This window comes from Pelodiscus sinensis, chromosome 1, assembly GCF_049634645.1.
Source record: "Pelodiscus sinensis isolate JC-2024 chromosome 1, ASM4963464v1, whole genome shotgun sequence".
Classification (NCBI taxonomy): domain Eukaryota; kingdom Metazoa; phylum Chordata; order Testudines; family Trionychidae; genus Pelodiscus; species Pelodiscus sinensis.
The window spans coordinates 330,710,867-330,732,804 of NC_134711.1; the positions used below are offsets into that span (position 1 = coordinate 330,710,867).

Genomic DNA, 21,938 nt, shown 5'->3' on the forward strand with positions numbered 1-21,938 from the left:
TGTGACAGCCAAGTTCAAAAAAGAGCTGGATACATTCATGGGGGTTAGGTCCATCAATGGCTATTAGCCAGGTTGGGCAGGAACGGTGTCTCCAGTCTCTGCCAGAAGATGTGAATGGGTGGCAGGGGATGGATCATTTGTTGATTCCCTGTCCTGTTCATTCCCTCTGGGGTACCTGACACTGGCCGCTGTCAGACTAGAGGACACCGGGCTAGGTGGCCCTTTGTTCTGACCCCGCGTTGCCGTTCCTGTGCATGTTCCAATTGTTCTCCTGGCCCAGTGACTGCAGGGCATGAAGCAAGGGATTAATGGGGGGCAGGGTGCTTGGGGGCAGCTCTTAGGAAAACCTTTCCATCGCTCAGAGTAGCTGACACCGATACGGGGCCCAGGGAGGCTGTGGAACCCCCGTCACTGGAGAGATGTGAGACCGGGCTGGGCTCAGGGCTGACGGGATCGGTTTCACTGGCCCTGCCTCAGCGCCGGGGCTGGACGATACGACCCGGCGAGGCCCCTGGAGCCTGACGTCTCTCTGCAGCGCTGAGCACTGATCTGCTGAGGGGGCTGGGCCTGTTTCTTGCCCCTCGCCATGGAAAGGAATCCCTTCTCCTTGCCCTGTCGCTAGGCGCCCTTCGGCCTCCCCGCCCAGCCCCTCTCCTGGGCTCGCCTCCCCTCACAGCTCAAAGGCCAGGCCTCCGCGTTGGGTTTGCTTTCATTGGCCAGGGGAGCCATTGGGGGCAGGGTGAGACAGGGGAGCCCCTCCCCCCCAGGGATGCGCAGGCCAAAGGTATAAACATCCTCCCGTCTCCACCCCGGTCAATGTGACCAGGCCCAAACCCTGAGCTAACGGCACCCGGGCAAGCAGCATCTTCGGTGCCCCCCCCATTTGGTCCCCTTTGGAATCCCTTCTTTGTATTGCCCCTGTAGCCTGTCTCGTGCTTGGACGCGCTCACATGCACCATTCAAAGCCTGTGCACGAGGAGCTGTACAGCTGTGTTGCTCTGGGTCATAGGACAGCAAATAAAAACCCTGTTTCCTCAAAGCTTCTAGAAACTATTTCAGTTGCAGAAGGACCGAATTGTCCCAGCAGACCCTGGGAAATGTGCCTAGCGCCCAGTGTCTGTGCTGCTTCTCGGTGGGGGCAGGGACCTCAGCTCGGGGCCTTGGCTGGTCTGTGGTCTGTCTTAGGATCATAGAACCATAGAGCTGGAAGAGACCTCAAAAGGTCAAGTCCAGCCCCCTGCTCTAGGCAGGACCAATCCCAACTAAATCAACCTGGCCAGGGCTTTGTCAAGCCGAGACTTAAACACCTCTAGGGATGGAGACTCCACTACTTCCGTAGGGAACCCATTCCAGTGCTTCACCACCCTCCTAGGGAAATAGTTTTTCCTAGTATCCAACCTAGACCTCTCCCACCACAACTTGAGACCATTGCTCCTTGTTCTGCCATCTGTCACTACTGAGAACAGCCTCTCTCCATCGTCTTTGGAACCTCCCTTCAGGAAGTTGAAGGCTGCTATCAAATCCCCCCTCACTCTTCGCTTCTGCAGACTAAGCAGACACAGCCCAGTGGCCTGTCTCTGGTTATTTGACTCTGTAACATGCTGTCCTTTGAGTGCCACAGCCGTCCAATTCCAATGTTTCAGGGAATCTTCTTGCCGCCCACAGGACCAGCCCTGTGGCTTTTGGTTCCATCAATAAAATATCAATGGAGCCAAGCAGAACACAAGGAGGGGTCCTCGGTGTCTGGTTAGCTGCAGCAAAAGCTTTAACCCCCTTCCCTCCACCCCCCACCACACACACACCCAGATGTGGGTCTACATCAGTGTTTCCTAAACTTTTTAAGACTAAGGAACATGAAACAACAATTTTTTTATGAGGAATACCAAGGATTTTTTGTCGACCAAAAAAAAAACGGGGGGGCGGGAGGGGAAGGGTCAAGGGGACAGTTATTGAGGGAAAAAGTCGCCTGTCCCTTTAAGAGCGGCCATTTTTAATTCTGTAGTTCTCCGCGGCACACCTCCGACTGCCTTGCGGAACACGGTTAAAGAAGCACTGGCATAGATTGAAGTCACAGTTGGTGGGAGCCACGTACATTTCCCGGCATAACGACCACCCCTGGCTCCGCTTTGGCCTCCAAAGCAATTTACAAGGTCGCCCATTCAGATGACTTCTCTGGCAGAGCGAGGACTGGGGAGATGGGGTGTCCTCTAAGAGAGGTGGATGGGGTGTCCTCTAAGAGAGGTACACAAAGAGCTTGCGTGGTGAGCAGGAAGGATGCCCGGAGGCTTTGCTGTGTGAAAGGGGCTCCCTTTGCAGAAGTGACAAAGTGTGTGGTCTCCCGGCATTTCGGACACAGCTATTGGTCATGTATTGAGATAGGGCTGGATCCCCATTCTACTGGGCATTGAGCAACCCAGAAATCCGTCACCTTCCTACCATCCACCTCCAGGGGTATGAGGCACTCGCTCCGCAGGGGCCGTCCTGCCCCCACCCGGTACACGGAGAAATCCGCCTCCTGAGAATCAGACCTCCCAGGGGAGGTGCACTGAGCATCCTTCCCCTCTCTCTGAGCTGAGGTTTCCCTGCCAGCCCCTGCCTCTGGGGCAGCCTGCCCTTCCTCCCGCCCCAGCCAGTTAACCCTGGAAAGTCCCCGGTCCTGGGACCTGGTGCACTGAGCCCTCTTGTGGCCTTTTTGCCCGCAGCGATGGCAAGTTAGGCTTTGGGCTGTCTCTGTCCAGGCCCTGGCTGGTTCTCTGGGGCGCAGACGACCTGTTCCTTGGGCTCGCCTCGTAGTTGACTCCCTCCGTCGCTCAGCCGAGATCCGGTCTCTGCGCGATTCCCTTTCTCTCCGGGACTCCCGTTCACATCCGGACCGGCTCTCCGTGAACTCATCTGCCAGCCTCCTGGCCTCCTGGGGGGTCTCTGGTCTGCAGTCCTTGAGCCACAGCCTCAGTTTGGGTGAGCACGCTTCATAGAACTGACCAGCTTGAGCAGCTCCTCTGCGGCCTGGGCTCCAACTCCAGACACCCACTTGCGGCAGTATTGCACCAGGCGGGAGGCCAGATCCACATAGGTCTCCTGTGGCTCCTTCTGCACCCCCCAGAACTTCTTCCTGTACATCTCGGGGGTCAGCCCGAACTTGTGCAGCAGGGCCTCCTTGACTCGGTTGTAATCCCCTGGCTATAGGTCCTCCAGCTGACTGAGCACTCCGGCCGCCTCCTGGTTCAGTGCGGGGATGAGCTCCTGCAGCCAGTCAGCTGGGGGGACCCGTTGCAGTCCACAGGCCCTCTCAAAGGCGCTGAGGAACCCGTCTATGTCGCCCATGTCCTTCAATTGGGCCACCATGAGCCTCTCCAAGCCTCTGGTAGTCCCGGGACCCTGGGGCCCATCCACTCTGGGCGCATCCAGGGCCCCGCCAGTTCTCCGCTCTGCCATGGCCAACTCATGCTGTCACTGCCTCTCTCGGTCCTGGCAGTCCCTCTCTCGGTCCTCTACTTCCAATTCCTTTATCCGCAGCTGGATCTCCAGCCGCCGCAGCTCCGCTGGGCTGGCCCCTGCCCTAGATGGGCTACAGCTTGCAGGCCTCCTGGGGGAAGCTGTCCCGTCTCTCCGTTGGGTTCCAGCGCTCCTCCCCCTCTCTGAGCCTGACACACTCTCAGGGGGGGTCTGGCTGCTCCCCCTGGGGACAAGATCCTGGCCCTGTGGCTGGTCATTCTCTTCCAGCTGGGCAATCAGCTGGGCCTTGGTTGCTTTCTGCACAGGCAAGCCCCTCTCTCTGCACAGCTTCACCAGTCGGGCGTGGGCCATCTGCCCGCTGGTCCCCTCGGTGCAGACTCACCAGTCTAGTGCTGCAGCGCCCCACGATTCCCAGGAACCGCTTCGCTCCGTCTCCTGAATGCCTGGCTACTGGGCTCTTGCTTCTAATGCGCCTTGTCGCTCGCCGCTGGAAGTTCCATTCACGGGGTGCAGTGCATCCCGCTCCTGACACCAGTGTGGTGGCTCGTTGGGGGTCCCCCGCCTCCTGCACCCCCGGAGTGGCACAAACAGACTCCACCAGCCGGTAGAATAGAGGTGGTTTATTGCTTCTCCAGCATACAGCACAGCACAGATGTCATCAGGTTACAGGGCAGGCCTAGGATGACTCAGCCCCCCTTGATATGGGGCGGGGGTCTCGGCTTCTAAACCCCCCAGCCTGTTGCTGAGGCTGCTTCCTCCATGGTCCCAGACAGAAACTAACTAACTAACTCTCCTCCAGCCCTGCCCCCCAGCCAGGGCAGCATCCACCTTCCTTTGTTCCTCTCCATGGGGGGTAGCTGGTCAGACAGGTTGAGACACCCTCTTTGCATAGTGACTCATCGCCTGTCCCGCTCAGTGGCACTACAGACAGTGGCCAGTGAGTTAGCAAGTTACCCCCACTACGTCACACCACGTATCCAAGGCCTCTGGCCTGGGCTAAAGTGCTCCAGGTTTTGCTGAGCTGAGGCACAGTCAGTCTGTGGGAAGCGGCAGGCCCGGCTCACAGAGATTGGCAAGCAGGGGCTGATAATGCAGATACACCCATGGCCAAGAGGGGCCGGGCCCAGAGCGCTCAGGCCAGCCCAGTGCGGGGGGGGGGGGACACCACCACCCCTCGATCAAAGCTCACCTCCCCAAGGACAGGAGGACGCTGACCCCTGGGAACAGGGAGGGCAGGGTGAGACCTTGGCGGATACAGACCTTGTACCAGGCAACGGGAGGCCCCTGGCGACGTGAATGGGCAGCTCCCCAGTACGGCTGACGGGGGCCCTGTAGCATGAGGAGCGAGGGGAAATGTCTTTGGATCTGTGTGTGCTGACGTGTCTAGAGACACCGTCCCCGTCTGGCCTGGGGGCAGGCAGGTGCTGCCACTGATGGAGCTGGGCCCTTGTCAGGGGCACACGTGTGCCGTGCTCGGCTAGAGTCTGCTGGCGGGTCTGACCGGCCTTCGTTTGCCAGGCCTCAGGCCTCCTGCCAGGCCCTGACACCAGCGCCCGTGTTCCAGGCCTCTCCCGGCTGCCTTCGCACCTTGTCCTTCATGGGCAGGTGTCCCCCATCGCCCTGGGGGAGCAGAATCCACGAGCTGTGAATGGGCCAGTGGGCGAAAGACTGTGATGTGGTGACCTCACTTTGCCCTGCAGCCATCCACACCCCGTCTGGGCCGTGGGCTGGGCCTTCCCGTGTAGCACTGAGGGGCAGATTGTATCGTCCTGTTGAGTCTGGTCTCTGCTGATGGGCCTGGGAGCGTTCGGCCCTGGGTTTGGCTGAGGAATGCTGTTGTACGTAGGGCTCATAGTCTAGCATGGCAGAAAACTGTTCAGGAACCTCTTTAGCCCTTCCCTAATAATCCCCACAGAGTTTAAGAAAGGATGGGCATGATGGTGAAAAAAAGAGATCTGTATAAAAATAAATTAACAAACATAGTAGAGAACAAACATGCTGTGAAACGTGGAAGGCTACAGCACAGGCGGTTGCCTTGTACGATAGAGTATTGCAAGGTATAATTATGGCTGTTAAATGTGTGAGAAGGAGCTTAAGGAAGGCTCCCATGAAAGCCAGATGGAGAGGGAGACACACTGTTTGCTCCTGCTTTGCTGAGTTGTGTAGGTGTTCAGCTGATGGAGTGATATTTTGTTCATTGTAATCAAGGTGGCTGGCGTTAGGTCACAAATTGTGTTGTCATTAATTGCAATATCTGTAAAATGGTGGGAACACAAAAGAAGAAAGTCTGTGCTTCACCTGGCATAAAGGAGGGAAACGCTCTCGGGGTACGTCTACACAGCAACGTTATTTCGAAATAACTTAGTCCGTGTCTACACACAGACAGTTATTTTGAAATAATGTCAAAATACTATCGAGCTGGAGGGCTTCTTACTCCAACTCGGCTTGTCTCGGCTTGTCTCAACTTCACAAAGTCCTGGCTGGGTTGATCTAGTTGGGACTGGTCTTGCCTTGGGTAGGGACCTGACTTGATGGCCTTCTGAGGTCTGTTCCAGCTCTATGATTCTATGACTCCTGTAACCCTGATTGGACGAGGAGTAAGGGGAGTAGGAGGAAGAGGGCGTTATTTCCAAATAAGTGCTGTGTAGACACTCCCAATTTCAAAATAAGCTGTTTTGAAATAAGCAATGCAATTGTGGTAGCTCAATTTGCATAGCTTATTTCCAGTTAAGCCCTGCAGTGTAGACACATCCTCCGTTTAAAGAATGAGATTCTGGGCGTGGGTGTGTAAATACAGTTTCACTTCTGTTTGCTTAGATCTGCTAGATACTCAACTGTTCCAATGGTGTTTGGTCCATTGTCATTAATTTGACTGTGGTGGGGTCACAAAGCAGACTTTCTTCTTCTGTGCTCCCCCCATACCTACAGACATTGCAATTAGGGTTAAGACAATTTGTGACCCAACACCGGCCAAGCTGATTACAACCAGCAAAACCCCGCTCCCTCAACTGAATACCTAAGGACGTTGAGCAAACTGTGGTTAAGTAGACACATGCAGGTTTTCTCTCCAGGGCCGGCCTTTCCATGAGGCGAATTGAGGCAGCCGCCGCAGGTGCCAGACTCTGGGAGGGGGGGGGGGTTGCCACTAGTACCTAGAGTGTAGAAAATTGTGTCTGCTGCTGGTGCAGATGTGTTCTCTCTGCTCTAGATGCACAGAGACGGTGGTAGAGTAGAACAGGAAGAAGGTAGAATTGAGACCTTTCAAAGTTTTGGCCAAAGAGACGGGGCATCATTTGAGCTCCCCACCTCAGGTGCCAAAATGTTGTGGGCCGGCCCTGTTTCTCTCCCTTCCCAGCAGGCCGTAATGGGAGCCTTCCTTGCTCCTGCTCACACACTGAACAGCAATGGGAACACTTCGCAATACTCTACCCTACTTACACAGTCCATGACGTGTTTGATCCCCACTGTATATTTTTAAATTTTTATACAGGTCTTTTTTACAAGCCTGCCCATTCTTTATTAAACTAAGTGGGGATTGACATCAGTGCCCCTTTCGCCCTCCCATACCCTGCACAGCAAGCAAGAGGCTCCCAGGGGGGCCGCTCCAAGGCAGGAGCAGCATGACAGTGGGTGAAGGGGCAACTGAACCACCAGCACTTGATAACTTCCTGGCCAAACCAGTGGGGGTCACCTGTCAGAGGCTCCAAGATCTATGGGTAGATCCCGATCGACTGGTTGGTGACCGCTGCTCTAGATCAAAGTCGTGGTTGATGGGAGCCACGTTCACCTCTCAGCTTTGGCCTCCAAAGCAATTTGAAAGGTCACCCCCTGGGATGAGTTCTTTGCCAGAAAAAGGAAGAAGAGAAGAGAGAAGGGGGAAGAAATGGGTGTTCCCTGACTTCCCTCGGAGGGGGAGACACACAATGAGCGTGTGGGGTGGGGCAGAAGGATGCCTGCAGCCCCTACTGTGTTCAGGGCACAAATAGAAGATGCGACAAAGTGTGAGGCCTCAGCGATTGGTGATTTATGGCTATGGAGAGAGTGCTACTCCCCGCCCCATGCTAGGCACTGAGGACATGGGGCTACCAAATCCTCTGTGCTGCAGAAGGGATGTGAGGCTCGACCAGCGAGTTCTCTATTTTCCAGGTGTTTTTCCTTCTTCCTATTTCCCTTTTGCATGCAGGGCCCAGCCATGAAGTGTCGGCCCCAACTCGGAGCCACTAGAAGCCAGTCGCAGCCCTGAAACACTGATTGACTTAGAATTCCTTAAATGTGTGAGACTATAATTGAAAGATATCAGAGGAGTTAACAGAATCTCTTCCAGGCCACTGGCTACACAAATGTGAGTTGTTCAGGTGTGTGGGAAGAGGCAATGTCCGTCCAACAAGCCACTCAAAACTCACCCAACAGCACCATAACTGACACGTCTCTCCATTCACATTCCATCCCGAGAGAATACTCGGAAGATCCTCTTGTGAATTTCCTTCATTTTCACACTGTAAACAATGGGGTTTAACACAGGGGGGACAAAGAGGTAGACATAGGACATAAGAATATGCAACAGACGAGGGGCACTTTTTCCAAACCTGTGCAAAACTGAGACAGCAATTATTGGGACATAAAAGAGCAAGACAGCGCAGACGTGCGAGACGCAGGTATTCAGGGCTGTGAGGCGCTGCTCGTGGGATGCAATATTTAAAACCGTCTTCAGAATCATAATGTAAGAAAGCATGATGAACAGTGAGTCTACACCATACGTGACAACAATGGCAAACAATCCGTAGATGTTATTGATGGTGGTGTCAGCACATGCCAAGCCCATCATGTCCGGGTGCAAGCAGTAGGCATGGGAGAGGACATTACTTCTGCAGACTGGCAGCCGTTTAATCAGAAAAGGGAAAGGGAAGAGCATGACAGTACTTTTAAATACAACAGCCAGCCCGATTCTCACGATCCTGGGGTGGGTCAAGATGGCTGCGTAGCGCAGCGGGTTACAGATGGCCACCAAGCGATCGAACGCCATGGCCAGTAAAATCCCCGACTCCATGAAGGAAAAGGAGTGAATGAAAAACATCTGGGCTAGACACGCATGGAAAGCGATGTCTGTGAAATGGAAGAGGAAGGTGCCGAGCACGGTGGGCAGAGTTGACAAAGACATCCCGAGGTCATTGACTGACAACATGCAAAGGAACAGATACATGGGCTGGTGGAGACGCTGGTCTGCCCAGACAATGCAGAGAACAAGGCAATTCCCCACCATGGCAGTGACGTATAACACAAGGAAGGGGATAGTGATCCAGTGGTAAGCCGCCTCCTGGCCTGGGAACCCGGTCAGCTGGAACGTCGCAGGCTGGAAGCTGGTGCTATTGAAACCCACCATGATGAGCAGTCACTGTCCCGGCCAACTCCCAATCCCTGTGTAAATGCAAAATGAATCTGTGAATTCCTCTGGAACCAAGGGACAGGGAATGGACTTGCAGTTCTACACTGTATTGCCCAATCCTAACACACAAGGTCCCTCTCTTGTGTTTGAGATGGACATAAAATCAGACTTTTTGAAAGTCTCTGAGTTAAATTAAAAGGGGTAAAAAAAAAAGGATGATGCTATGCAAGGTGTCTACTACAGACCACATACCCAGGCAGAAGAGGTGGGCGAGGCTTTTTTAAACAACTAAAATTCATCCAAAGAGCAGGATTTGGTGGTAATGAGGGATTTCAACTATCCAAACATCGGTTAGGAAACTAACACAGCAGGGCATAGACTATCCAACAAGTTCTTGGAATGTATTGTAGACATTTTTTTATTTCATAAGGTTGAGGTGGAAGCTATTCTCGATTTGATTTTAATGAATAGGGAGGAACTGGTTGACAATTTGAAAGTGGAAGGCAGCTTGAGTGAAAGTGATCATGAAATTATAGAGTTCATGGGTCTAACGGAGTGGTAAGAGGGAAAACAGGAATATAGCGACAATGGATTTCACGAGGGCAGATTTTGGTAAACTCAGGGAGTTGGAAGGTAAGGTCTACACTGGGCTAAATGCCAGAAAAAAAATCTTTTTGAAACATCCCTTTTTCCTCGTAAAATGAGATTAAAGGTATGCCGAAAAAACACGTCTGCTCTTCCGAAAAAATCAGAAGAGCAGACCTGTTCCCTGGACACGGCAGAGTTTTTCCTAGAAAACTACAAAACTCTTATGTAGACTAGTGTCTACAAAACTCTGTAGTGTAGACATAGCCATAGATAGTACACTTATTAATTACATTATTGTTAGTACACTTATTATACTTTATTGCTAATTATAGCAAGCCGGGAGGAGTTGCAAGTACATTGGAGGATAGGTTCAAAATTCAAACTAGAGAAATGGTCTGACGTAAATAAGATGAAGTTTAATAAGCACAAATGCAAAGGAACTGCACTTAGGAAGGAAGAATTAGCATCATGCATACAGAATAGGAAGCGACTACCCAGGAAGGAGTACTGCAGAAAGGATCGGGGGGTCATAGTGGACCACAGGCTAATTGTGAGTCAACAGTGTAATACTGTGGTAAAAAAGGCAAACATCACTCTGGGCTGCATTAACAGGTGTGTTGTGAGCAAGACACGAGAAGTCATTCTTCCACTCCAATCTGCACTGATTAAGCCTCACTCGGAGTGTTGTGTCCAGTTTTGGCCACCGCATTTCAAGAAAGATGTGGAGAAATTGGAGAAGTTCAAGAGAAGATCAACATAAATGATTAAAGGTCTAGAAGACATGAGACTGTAAGAACTGGATTTGTTTAGTTTGGAAAAGGGAAGAGTGAGAGGAGACATGATGGCAGCTTGCAAGTACTAAAAGCTTGTTACGAAGAGGAGGGACACAACCCTTAAGAACTTCAGAGCCTGCCCCAGGTCTGCGGGGGGTTGGAAAGTGTCAGGCAGGGGATGCAGCTGAAAGCAGGATGGGGCCTGCGTGTCCTTGAGCTCTGCAGGTTGCCGGGCAATCGCCGGCCCTCTCTGGTGCGAGAAGTGCGTGGAGAGTACAGATTTCTCACAGCCCATGGGATGGGCCCAGGCGCAGGGGCACATCAGGATGACACGGACGGGAATAAGACAGGCCCAGCGACGCGCACTCACAAGGCCCAAACTGAGCAGGGTTCAGTGGGGCTGGGAGGCAGGTCAGTCGGAGCAGGGTTTGTCCTTCTGGCTCTGGTGGCGCTAGGAGCTGGATTGTGATTCCCTGCACCTGTAGGCAGGCTGCTGCCAGCTCTCGCCCAGCCCATGTGGGTCTCTGTGACCGGCCAGAGCGAGCCCAAAGACCCTGCCATGGAGACGCGCCCGGCTTGCTGGGAGCTAGTCTATGTCTGTGAGTGCTGGCCAGGGACGGGCCCAGCTCCTAGTGTGGGAACCTGAGGGAGCCAGAGTGAAGCCGGGGGAGAAGCCAGAGACTTAGAGGGATGGGAAGAAAGAAGCTTGTGGGAAATGTGTTGTTGTTGGTGTGTGTGTGTGTGTGTGTCTGTCTGTCTGTTTTGGTGTAACAGGCTGAGATGTTCCCAGTGAGATGAGGAGATACAGTCAGGGCAGCAGGCAGAGGCTGGGGGGTAGCAGGGAACACCAGGGAGAACAATGAGAGCTGGATGAGATTTTCCACTTCTGCCAAGGCCTAGTGCTCCCAGAACCACCCACCTCCTGCACCAACCAACCCCAAAACACTGATAAGCAGCAATTGGACAAATATCCAGCACACAACAGAGCTGAGGGACGTGGACTCTCACACAGAGCAGAAGAGATCTGGGCCTTTAAAGACTCATGTAAAAAAGTCCACTCCTGCCCCTTCCCCAACTGCCTGGTTTGCTGCCTGGGGGTGACGGGGCTTTGCTGGGCACCCGGCGTTTGGGCTCCTCTGCCCCGAGGGGACTTGCCTGGAACCGACTGACCAGCGAGGGGCAGAATTTGCCCAGAACAGACGAGAAAAGGAAACGTTTTACGCTTTGTGGGGCTGGTCTCTGCCTGGAGTCTCCCCACAGAGGGGTCAGAGAATCACCCCCCGTCTCTCCGCGCAGCCGACTCACCGGGTGGGCAGGACAATGATCTTCAGTGGAAGGAACAAGCCCCCGGGCCCGGCTGCCTGGAGCGCAGGCTGCAGCCTGCCAGGTACCGGGAGTATTTATCCAGCATCCTGGCAGCAGCGCCGGGGACTCCCCCCGCCCCTGGGACACAGGCGGAGGCTGAGGTGTGACCAGGGGCTAATCAGGCACAGACGCCTCGTACAGCAGCAAGAGCTAATTGCCCCCTGGCCTGGAGCCTGCCCAGGGATATAGACACGGCCGGTGTGAGTCAAACCCAGAGTCCGTCTAGCCCAGGATCCGTCATCTGCCAGGGGCCAGGGCCTGGTGCCTCCCTGCCGGCTGGGTCCCTGCCAAGCACAGCCAGATTCCAGGCTCTGCTCACCCTGCCTGGCTCGGTGTTTTCTTCACTTTCTAACCAGGGAATAAAGTGAATTTCTGCAGGGCGCAGGCTACTGGGACTGAAGAATTACAGTTCTGAGCTCTTACACAGCCCCTTTGGCCCACGGATCTGAGAATGCTGATAAGGAGAGCAGGGACATGAGCCCCATTTGACAGATGGGGACACTGAGGCACGGGTGTAATGGGGGTGGGGCTTGGAACATAAACCCATGTATCCAAGGCTTCAGGCCTGGGCTAAAGTGCTCCAAGCTTCTGGCTCTCTGGCCACAGTCAGTGCAGCCCGGCGAGAGAGCATACATAGGTAGTCAAATGTCGCCCAGCCTCTGACAGGGCACCAGAGTGGCAGCCTCTGCTGACAATGGGAAGGTGAAGTGACACACCCAAGGTCAAACATGCAGCCTGTGGCAGAGCTGGGACTAATATCTGGGTCCCCTGAAGCCCATTTTAACTCTCTGATCCCTAGGCCACACTTCCATCCCTGGGCGAGGGACATGATTTAGCCAATTGTGACACTCTCTGCTCTTGCTAGAGTTACCTTTCCAGTCATCCTGTGTGTCTCTGAGGACGGCTGGATCCCTAAACTGATGTGCAGGCATCTCTGTCTGGTTCCTGGTTGGAGTTTGGAAAGGCTAAATTGTTGGGCATTGCCCAGCGTGCTGGCTAGGGCACTGCCCCCAGGGCTGTAACCCCTCCTAGGAACACATCACGCTGCCCCACCTCAGCATACACGTTCCTGTCGGGCCCACAGAGAGGGGCCTGCGGGCTACCTCCGCGGATGAGCTCCTCGCCCCCAGAAGCTGGACTAGGGACACCAGCCTCTCCTCTTTCTCCTTCCAAGGGGCTGAAGTCTCGGGGCTGAGGACACCCAGTGGGGTAGACAGGGCGGGAAAGCAGGGCCCCTAAAGCACAGCCCAGAAGGGCCAAGAGCTGTTCTGTGCTGCGGGCACCTGAGAGACGCCGTTACACGCCAGCCCCACACGTTCCCGGGGAGGGATGGGGAGTTTCTCTGACGCCAGTCCCAGCCGTCTGTCACTTGTGGGACAGTCTAATGATGCCATCAGAAGAACAGAAAAGGAACAAACAGAACCACAAGAAGGTGTCACTGGTGTGTGGTTTGTAAAGCTGGCAAGCTCAGCCACCTGTGGAACTGGCTCTGTATCCAAGACTTCTCTGGTAGGAAGAAGAGAAGTAAGGGGGGAGGGAAGAAATGGATGTTCCCTGAGTTCCCTCCGAGGGGGAGACACACAATGAGAGTGTGGGGTGGGACAGCAGGACGCCTGCCAGCGGCTCAGTTTACAGATGTGACAAAGTGTTTGCCCCCTCTTCCCCGTCGCAGCTATTGGTGATCTATGGCTAAGGCAGTGCTGCTCTATCTCCCCCCTGCCCCGCCTGTACCGGGCACTGAGCACACGGGGCTACCAAAGAGTCTGTGCGGCAGAACTGACATCAGGCTAGAGCAGCAAGTTCTTTATTTTAAAAGTGTGTTTCCTTCCTCCTATTTCCCTTTTATATTCATAGAATCATAGAATCCCAGGGCTGGAAGAGGCCTCAGGAGTCATCAAGTCCAGCCTCCTACCAAAGCAGGACCAACCCTGACTCCATCATCCCAGCCAGGCCTTTGTCAAGCTGGGACTTGAAAATCTCTAGGGATGGAGATTCTACCACTTTCCCGGGGAACCCATCCCAGAGCTACCTCACCCGCCTAGGGAAATAGTTTTTCCTAATATCCAACTTAGACCTCCCTCACTGCAACTTGAGACCATTGCTCCTTGTTCTGCCTGTGACAGACCGGGCCGAGTCTGGGCACAGCTGAGGGCATCCGCTCAGGGCGAATTGCTCAACTCCGGGGCTCCTTACAGCCCCGAGACTGGTGACCTCTCCAAACAGGCCACAAACCAGTCCCACAGAGCGCTTCAGCTGCCTGCCTGAAGCCTCCCGAGCAAAACCCCTCCGACACCCCAGCAATATCCGTGCCCCAGATGGCCCTGGGACTCATACACCGGTGGGGGGTCCTAGCACCCAATCCCACCTACCCCGAACAAGTCCTGTCCGGTTCCAAGAAACCAGCCACAAGAAACTACCCTCTGGACCTTACCCACAAATCACGCTGGGCCAATCCTTTAGCATCTAACATCTAAAGGGTTATTACTACAAGAAAGAAAAGCCTGAGAGTAAGGTTATTAAAGTACAGTACGTTACATGCACCGAATCTCCCAGTTCTCGACGCAGGCTCTAGCAGAGACGTTACAGCTGCTGGCTTAGAAGTCCTTGTTGCGCAAGTGTCTCCAACACTGGCTGGATTCAGTTTACATTCCAGCAAAGCACAGTGTCCACAAGCTGGTAGTATTGCCTCCTCATGTCAAGGCATCCTTGCAATGGTGGACCAAACCAGAAAACCTTTTACGGGGTGCCCCCTTTCATCGCCCCCAGCCGTCAAAGCAAATAACCACCGATGCCTCCCTTACGAGATGGGGTGCCCATATGGAAAACCTGACAGTCCAGGGCAAGTGGTCCAGAGCAGAAATGTTGCTGCACATCAATATACTTGAACTACGGGCAGTATTCCGAGCTTGCAAGTATTTCAAATTGTACATAAAGGGCATGTGACGGGCCAGCCCCGTCACCTGCGCCGGGTCCAGGCGCGCGGGCAGCTCGCGCCACGAGCGGAAAGCCGGGGGAGCGCCGGCTGTATTGCCACGCATGTGCAGCAAGCTGGCAGCCGCTTTTAAGCACGGCACCAGCACACCAGTGGGGGGCACACCCGCAGGCGGGAGACTGCGGCGGAGGATGCCGAGGGAAGGCCGGGGAGGCCACAGGAGGAGCCGACGGACCGCGCCGTGGGACTCGCAGCGGGCGAGCCGAGGAGCGCATCCCCACATCCCCAAGGCAAGAGGGGGCCAGCCGGAAGCAACGGCGAAGAGCCTGAGCCCGGACTGGCAAGACCCCAGGCTGCAGAGGATCAACCAGGAGATGCTGGGCGGGAAGCCAGCGGAGGCCACCCAAAGTCCGTTTTCAGTTTTTCCGGAAAAGGAGCGTCTACATTGGCGGCGCGCTTTTCCGGAAAAGCAGAAGCCGGGAGCCATTTTGAAGAGGGCAAAGGCCACCAGACCTTTCCGGGGGCGGGGCCAGAGCGCCGTTCAGATACGTGGTTAAAGGGGTCTCGCCGGGTAGCCGTTGGTCTCCTGCTCCTGTGGCTTGGGGCCTCTGCCAGGGTCTGACACCCTTCGCAGGGTCTGTGGTTGCCCTCTGACTTTTGGGGACACCACCCTTTGGCCCCCAACTGCTTTTCCCTGCGTTTTTTTTTCTGCCCTGCTCTGTCTGCTATGGAGCCACGGGTGGTCATGTGCCTGGTCGGGCCCCTCTTGGGGCTGTTCAGGTGGCTGCAGCTCGTGCTGCAGGCTGGTGCCATGCTGATCATGGACCAGGAGGCAGAGATCGCCTTGGACTCCCTCACCAGGGGGACCCTGGCAACCCTGTCGCATCAGCACCCCACCGTATACCGGCCACTCTGGAGTTTGGACATCAGCACCGACTGGTGGGACCGTGTGGTCCTCGGACTATGGGACGACTACCAGTGGATCCGGAATTTTCGGATGAGGAAGCAGACCTTCTTGACGCTGTGCACCTGGCTCACCCCCGCGCTGCAGAGAACCGCCACCCAGCTGCGGGCACCCATCCCCGTGAACAAGAGGGTTGCCATCGCGCTGTGGAAGCTGGCCACACCGGACAGCTACCGCTCGGTGGCACACCAGTTCGGGGTGGGAAGATCCACCGTTGGAGTGATCGTCATCCAGGTAAGTCCCAGGGGGAGTGGGATGGGGGGAGGGTGCTCCACTCCAGGCCCAGGGACAGCCAAGACTCCCGGCTGGGTCACCCAGAGGTTTGGGCGGCCCCTCCCTTACACAGGCCCGATGGGGGAGGGGGCCTGCGGCGAGGGGGGCCCTGGGGTGTGTGTGTGTGTGTGTGTGTGTGTGTGTGTGTGTGTGTGTGTGTGAGGACAGAGGGAATCAAGGGGGGGGCCCAAGGGAGCGCACACTCACTCCTGCCGTATGTGATGTGTTCCCTTGTGTTTCTCTGCACCCTTCTGCAGGTCGTCCACGCCATCAACGATGTCCTGCTCCCGAGAATCATCCGCCTGCGCGACGTCGATGAGACCATGGCTGGCTTCGCTGCCCTCGGGTTCCCCAACTGCGGGGGAGCCCTGGACGCCACCCACATCGCTATCCGGGCCCCGGAGCATCGAGCAGCCCACTTTATGAACAGAAAGGGGTACTGCTCCATCGTCCTGCAGGCCCTCGTGGATCACCGGGGCCGCTTCGTGGACATCTACGGGGGCTTGTCCGGCCGGGCACACGACGCCCGCATCCTCCGGAACTCAGGACTGTTTCAGAGGTTGGAGGCGGGCACCTACTTCCCCCAGCGGGACTTGACTGTCGGGGATGTGCCGATGCCCATCTGCATCATCGGGGACGTGGCCTACCCCCTGATGCCCTGGCTCATGCGGCCCTACACGGGGCAGCTGGACCAGAACCGGGCCCGGTTCAACGACCGCCTCAACCGGGCCCAAAACCCAGTGGAGCTGGCATTTGGACGCTTAAAAGGCCGCTTCCGTTGTTTGCTCACCCGTCTCGACATGGGTGAGCAGAATGCAACGGAGGTGCTGGCCGCGTGCTCCACAATATTGTGGAGCGCAGTGGGGAGGCCTTCCTCCCTGCATGGGTGGCAGCTGAGGCACAGACGTTGGAACAGCCCGCCACAGCTGCCATCCGCCGGGCGTGCCAGGAGGCAGTGCGCATTAGAGAGGCCCTGGTGGACATGCTCCGTCCCAGCTCCTACCCTTCCCCACCTCCTCCCCTTACCTCCCCCCCCCCAATAGTATAGTAAAGCGTCAGGTCACAGCACATCGGCCGTCATTGAGTCTGTTCGTCGGGTGCGTCGGGCGTAGTTAGGGTTTTTATTTTAAGTTAGGCTAGGGTTTAGGCCACCATTGCCGTCCTGAAGAACAGCCAACAGGATTTGGGACTTGTGTGGAAGGCTCACATCAGTGACATCTTCGATGGATCTCCTGGCTGTTCCTCTCCTGAGGCCCGGAAGGCCCAAAGGACTGACATGGCCAGCTTCACCGTCATCGTCCGTCAAGGGATCTCCTGGCTGTTCCTCTCCTGAGGCCCGGAAGGACCAAAGGATCGAGGTGGCCAGCAACACCGTCATCGTCCGTCGATGGATCTCCTGGCTGTTCGTCTCCTGAGGCCCGGAAGGACCAAAGGATCGAGGTGGCCAGCAACACCGTCATCATCCGTCGAGGGATCTCCTGGCTATTCCTCTCCTGAGGCCCGGAAGGACCAAAGGATCGAGGTGGCCAGCAACATCACCAATCGTCCTCCCTGCGCCTAGACTATGTTTAATTATCTGTTGTGTGCATCTTGTAACCGTTCTTGCTAGTTTGTTATCTATGTTAATAATAGTTTGTGGTTTACATGTTACTGAAAAGTGTCAGCATTTATTTCTGCGCCACAAACTACTGACCACTTACGAAGGGCCCCCCCAGTGATAGAGTACAGATTTCGTTCTCCACAGTTTGCCACCATGTTACATTTAAGTGGCTACTTGGCATCTCACATCATTTCGTACACTACCTAGAGTTACACAATACCCAACACAGGAATGAACAGCAAAATAGAGACCTGTTTATTTACAAGGGGGGCAGAGACCTTCAACTGGGACAGGAGGGGGGGGGAGACCTTCAACTGGGACAGGAGGGGGGGGAGACCTTCAACTGGGACAGGAGGGGGGGAGACCTTCAACTGGGACGGGGGGGAGACCTTCAACTGGGATAGGAGGGGGGGGGAGACCTTCAACTGGGACAGGAGGGGGGGCAGTTACTGGGACGGGTGGCCCCTGCGAGCGCTCCTCCGGGGGCCAGCCCGCCCATGCTGGGCAGACCACATTGGGGCAGGCTGCACGCGGAGGTGGCCAGGAGCAGGGGCAGAGGCAGGGGCAGGAACAGGGTCAGGAGCAGGAACAGGGCCAGGAGCTGGGATAGGAGGAGAGGCAGGAACAGGGCCAGGAGCTGGGATAGGAGGAGGGGCAGAAACAGGGGCAGGAGCTGGGATGGGAGGGGACATGAGCTGTGCTACGGGAGGGATGGTGGGGGCCTGGGCTCCACCCATGCCATAATGAATAGCATGCACAATATGTGCCATCAGCGTGTCCATGGTGGTACGCATCCCTCTGCATTCGTCCAGGAAGGCAGCCCAGGCGTCCTGCCGCCACTGCAGGTCCCCCTGCACCCGCTCCTCGATGGAGGCCTGGATTGCCTCCACAGCGTTGACGTGGCACCGAAGCAGCTGGTCCCTCTGCCGGAGCCTGTGCCTCCGGGGTTGGCCTGCTAGGGGTGCCGCTGCTGCTGCAGTAGAGGGTCTGGTGCTGGGTCCCGCTGCAGGGAACAGAAGAAAGGATGGGTCAGTCAGGCAGGCCGTCCACTGTCCCCACACCGCATGCCCTCCACCCCTGAGCCCAGGTGACCCCACAGTTGTGTGGCTTGGGCCCACTCGGTTCCCCTCCTGCCTGCCCCTGGAGTAGGGTCCTCCCTCCAGGGTATTGTAAGCACCGGTCTGTATCCTGGCCCCGTGCAGGGCGGGAGGGTGCTTGTGCAGCGTTCACCTGTGGAACTCCCTGCCGGTGGAGACTGTGAAAAGCTTTGGGTTAATTCACTGGTGTTTGACAGGGAGCGAGATGCATCCCCACGCAGTGCCTGGGAGCACATCTGGCAGAGGCGGTCTGGGATCTCAGATCCCCTCGCGTGGGATATCTCCTGGACGGAACCAGAAGAGTGACTGGGTGGGGGGATGTCCCATCCTTGCAGCACAACTCAGGGGCCCTTCTCCCTCCCACGATCCCTCCCGCAAGCCCGGTAGCCCAGGAACATGTGTGGCCCCAGTAGGGACTTCCCTTGGGGAACCAGCCAAGGCACCGGGAGCAGGCGAGGGGCTCGCTGGGGGCCACGTTCACAGGACCGTGACGCTGCGGTCTACCCAATAGAAGCTGGCTGTGCCTCACAGCCAGGCATGGGACAGTGTGCCGTTCTCTGTGCTGCACCCTTGGCGGAGCTGCGGGCTCTGGGCTGAGTCCCTGGGGCCCTGGCCGGTTCCAGCCGGCATCCACCCTTCCCCCTGGTCCCGCCGAATGTATGTGAGCAGCAGGGTCCCAGGCGTGGCCTGCAGCTGCCTGCCGTGGCCACGTGCCGCTCGGTCACCAGGCTGCACGTGGTTGCACCTGCTGCTTGCTGCCTAATGCTACGCAGCGTGCAGCTCACGTGGCCTGAGTGACATGCTCTTCCCCTCCCCCCTCCGGGCACCTGGCTCCCCACCCCCCCGCCTTCCGCCCCCCCACCCTTGGGAGTGCAAACTGCACAGACTCACCAGTGGGTTCCTCCCCGGCCTCGGAGGAGTTGCTGGAGGGGGCCTGCTGGGTGGCAATGGTGGCCTCCTCGCCAGATGCGCTGCCGCTCTCTTCTCCCTCCTCCGGCTCCATGGGACGGTTGATGGGTGGGCGCTGGCAGGTGTCCACGGGGACCGGTGGGGCTTGAGGGGCGGGCTCGCCCAGAAAGGAGTGGAGCTCCTCAAAGTATGGGCAGGCGTCGGGTCCTGCCCCCCTGCCCTCAGTGGCCCTGACATACCCCAGCCGCAGCTCCTTCACTTTTGAGCGGACCTGCTCACAATTGCGGCTGGGGTGTCCCTGGTGGGCCAGGTTCTGTGCAAGCCGGGTGTACAGGTCGGCGTTGCGGCGCCGGGAATGGAGGTCGTGGAGACCCTCCTCCTCCTTCCATAACTCCAGGAGGGTCTCCAGCTCCCTGGGGGTCCATGATGGGGCCCGCCTTTTGCGGCCCCTGGGGGCCTCCTCCGCTGGGAGTCCAGGGGGCTCTCCGGTTGAAGCTGCCATGGCGCAGTGAGATGACCTGTTGAGCAGCACAGCAGGTGGCAGAGCTGACCCAGGCAGGCTCCTGGCACATGCGCCCAGCAGCCTGAGAGCTCTTTAACAGCGCGGGCTTACCAGGAAGTCCGCGGCTCCTACGGGGTCTCCCGGCGTCCAAACTGCTTTATTCCGTTTTTTCTGCTTTTCCGGAAAAGCTGTCTACACTGGCCCTTTTCTGGAACAGTGTTCCGGAATAAGGACTTATGCCCGAGCGGGAGCAGAATAGTGTTTCCGGAATAGCGGCTGATTTTGTACAGTACAGCGTCGATGCTTTTCCGGAAATTCAAGGGGCCAGTGTAGACAGCTCGCAGCTTATTCCGGAAAAGCGGCTGATTTTCCGGAATAAGTGGCCCAGTGTAGACGCACCCCCGGTGATTAGATACGGGAAGAGGGTCCCATCCTGAAATACCATTCCTAAGCGGATGAGTTGGGTTATTCAATAACTCTCTGGGAAGTGTCCTTAAACACCTTTGACCTTCCTCATTGTGTTCGATAGACCGGTAACAGTACCTACGGGGATACACAACTCGAAGAACTGTCGTTACTGCACCAAAGTGAGTAACTTCCTTTTCCTGCACCCTCCCTTCTGGCCATACACAGCTCCCTCCCTCGCTCTTGCTCGCTCCCTCCTGGGTTGATACCCTACTCCCAGCCTGCTTCTGCACCCAGATCTCGTACCCCCCCTCACACTCCACACCTCCCATCCAGATCCTGCACCATCGTTCCTCTCCTATTCATTGGCAGCCCTCTCCCGCACACTGAGCCTCTCATTTCTGTTCCCGCCCCAGAGCCTAAGGGTGTCCACAAAATCCACTGACTCCAGAATCTCAGAAAAGTAAATCTGGCCTATGGGAAGCCCTGAACCTCGGTTGTCCCCGGGTCTTCCCCTCACCTCAGGCTGGAGTGCATAGGAGTAAGGTGTCTCGGTTAGGGTGCACAACAATGAGGGTTGGGTTTTTTTTTGCTTCTAACTTGCGTGGCCCCCAACTGCTTTTTATGTGGCTCAGTTGCCCACGACCCCAAAAATGGTACCTCTCCCCTGCCATAAATAAAGAAAACATTGACAACTTTTTTTGAGAGACATAAATTAATATTTTACTTTATTTAAAAGGAAGCTTGATAAATGAACATGAGAAAGTTAAACTTTTAATCTGTTTAAAAATTTAAATTAAATCGTTCTCTCTAGCTGCAGCACTAGCAAATGGCTTGGGAGTAAATAGGTACTTAACGGTAAGTGTCCATTAGCAACTGGTGGTCCACGGAAAGGTTTGCATTGAGCCAGGTGGTCCATGGGCCAAATAGTCTGAGAACCACTGAGCAACTGCGATATACAAGGGCTGGGATAGCCAGGGTCAGATTTGATGCTCTAATGATCTCTCTGATCTTACACTCTGCTAATTCATGAAAAGCTGAGTGTGGCTGAGGGAGCAGCCTATGGGGAGTTACTGCCCAGGCAGCCTGGGCCCCAGACTCAGCTGCATTCAGTGGGGTGATCCTAGGGAACCACTCAAACATCCACAGAGGCTGGCCAGGTGCAGGGCACCAGCCTTGCTGGGTAAGGCTGGGAGGGCAGTGACATCACAAAGGCCTGTGGCAGGACCACATCCTAGTGGGGGACAGTGATGACCTCACAGAGAGACCCTGACAACAGCCAATCAGGATAGAGGCACAAGCCAGGGGACAACCTCAGAGATTCCCGTGGCCCTGCAGCAGCGAGGCTCCTTCTCAAGGTCTCCCCTGGGCGACTGGGGGAGAATTAGGATCAATGGACGTGGGCAGGAAGAGGAATCTCATTGGAGTTTTCTCCTTCCCTGCTGCTGATTGTGTCGGGCCTGGTTAGAAGGTGAGAGCCTCAGAGAGGTTTTCTTCCTCCCTTTTCTTCCTCCCTTTTCTTCCTCCCGTCCCCACACAAGTTGCAAGACAGGGGTAGCCTCAGAGACAGCCCCCCCAACTCCTTTCTGGCTGAGTGGGATGCTCCCAAAGAGGTGGGGTTGGAGATGCTCTGAGATTGATCCCCCCTGACCTAGGCCAGCCTTTGGGACATATCCTGAGACTTCTCCGGC

At 56.0% G+C, this 21,938-nt stretch overlaps 1 protein-coding gene across 1 annotated transcript; it reads right to left on the reverse strand.

Annotated features, from left to right (window-relative positions):
* Window positions 1–7,891: 7,891 nt before the first annotated feature.
* LOC102463910 (olfactory receptor 51I1-like) lies at window positions 7,892–8,836 on the reverse strand. Its single transcript, XM_075919712.1, has one exon. It carries the CDS (start codon window positions 8,834–8,836, stop codon window positions 7,892–7,894), a length of 945 nt encoding a protein of 314 aa, XP_075775827.1.
* Between the last annotated feature and the right edge of the window lie 13,102 nt (window positions 8,837–21,938).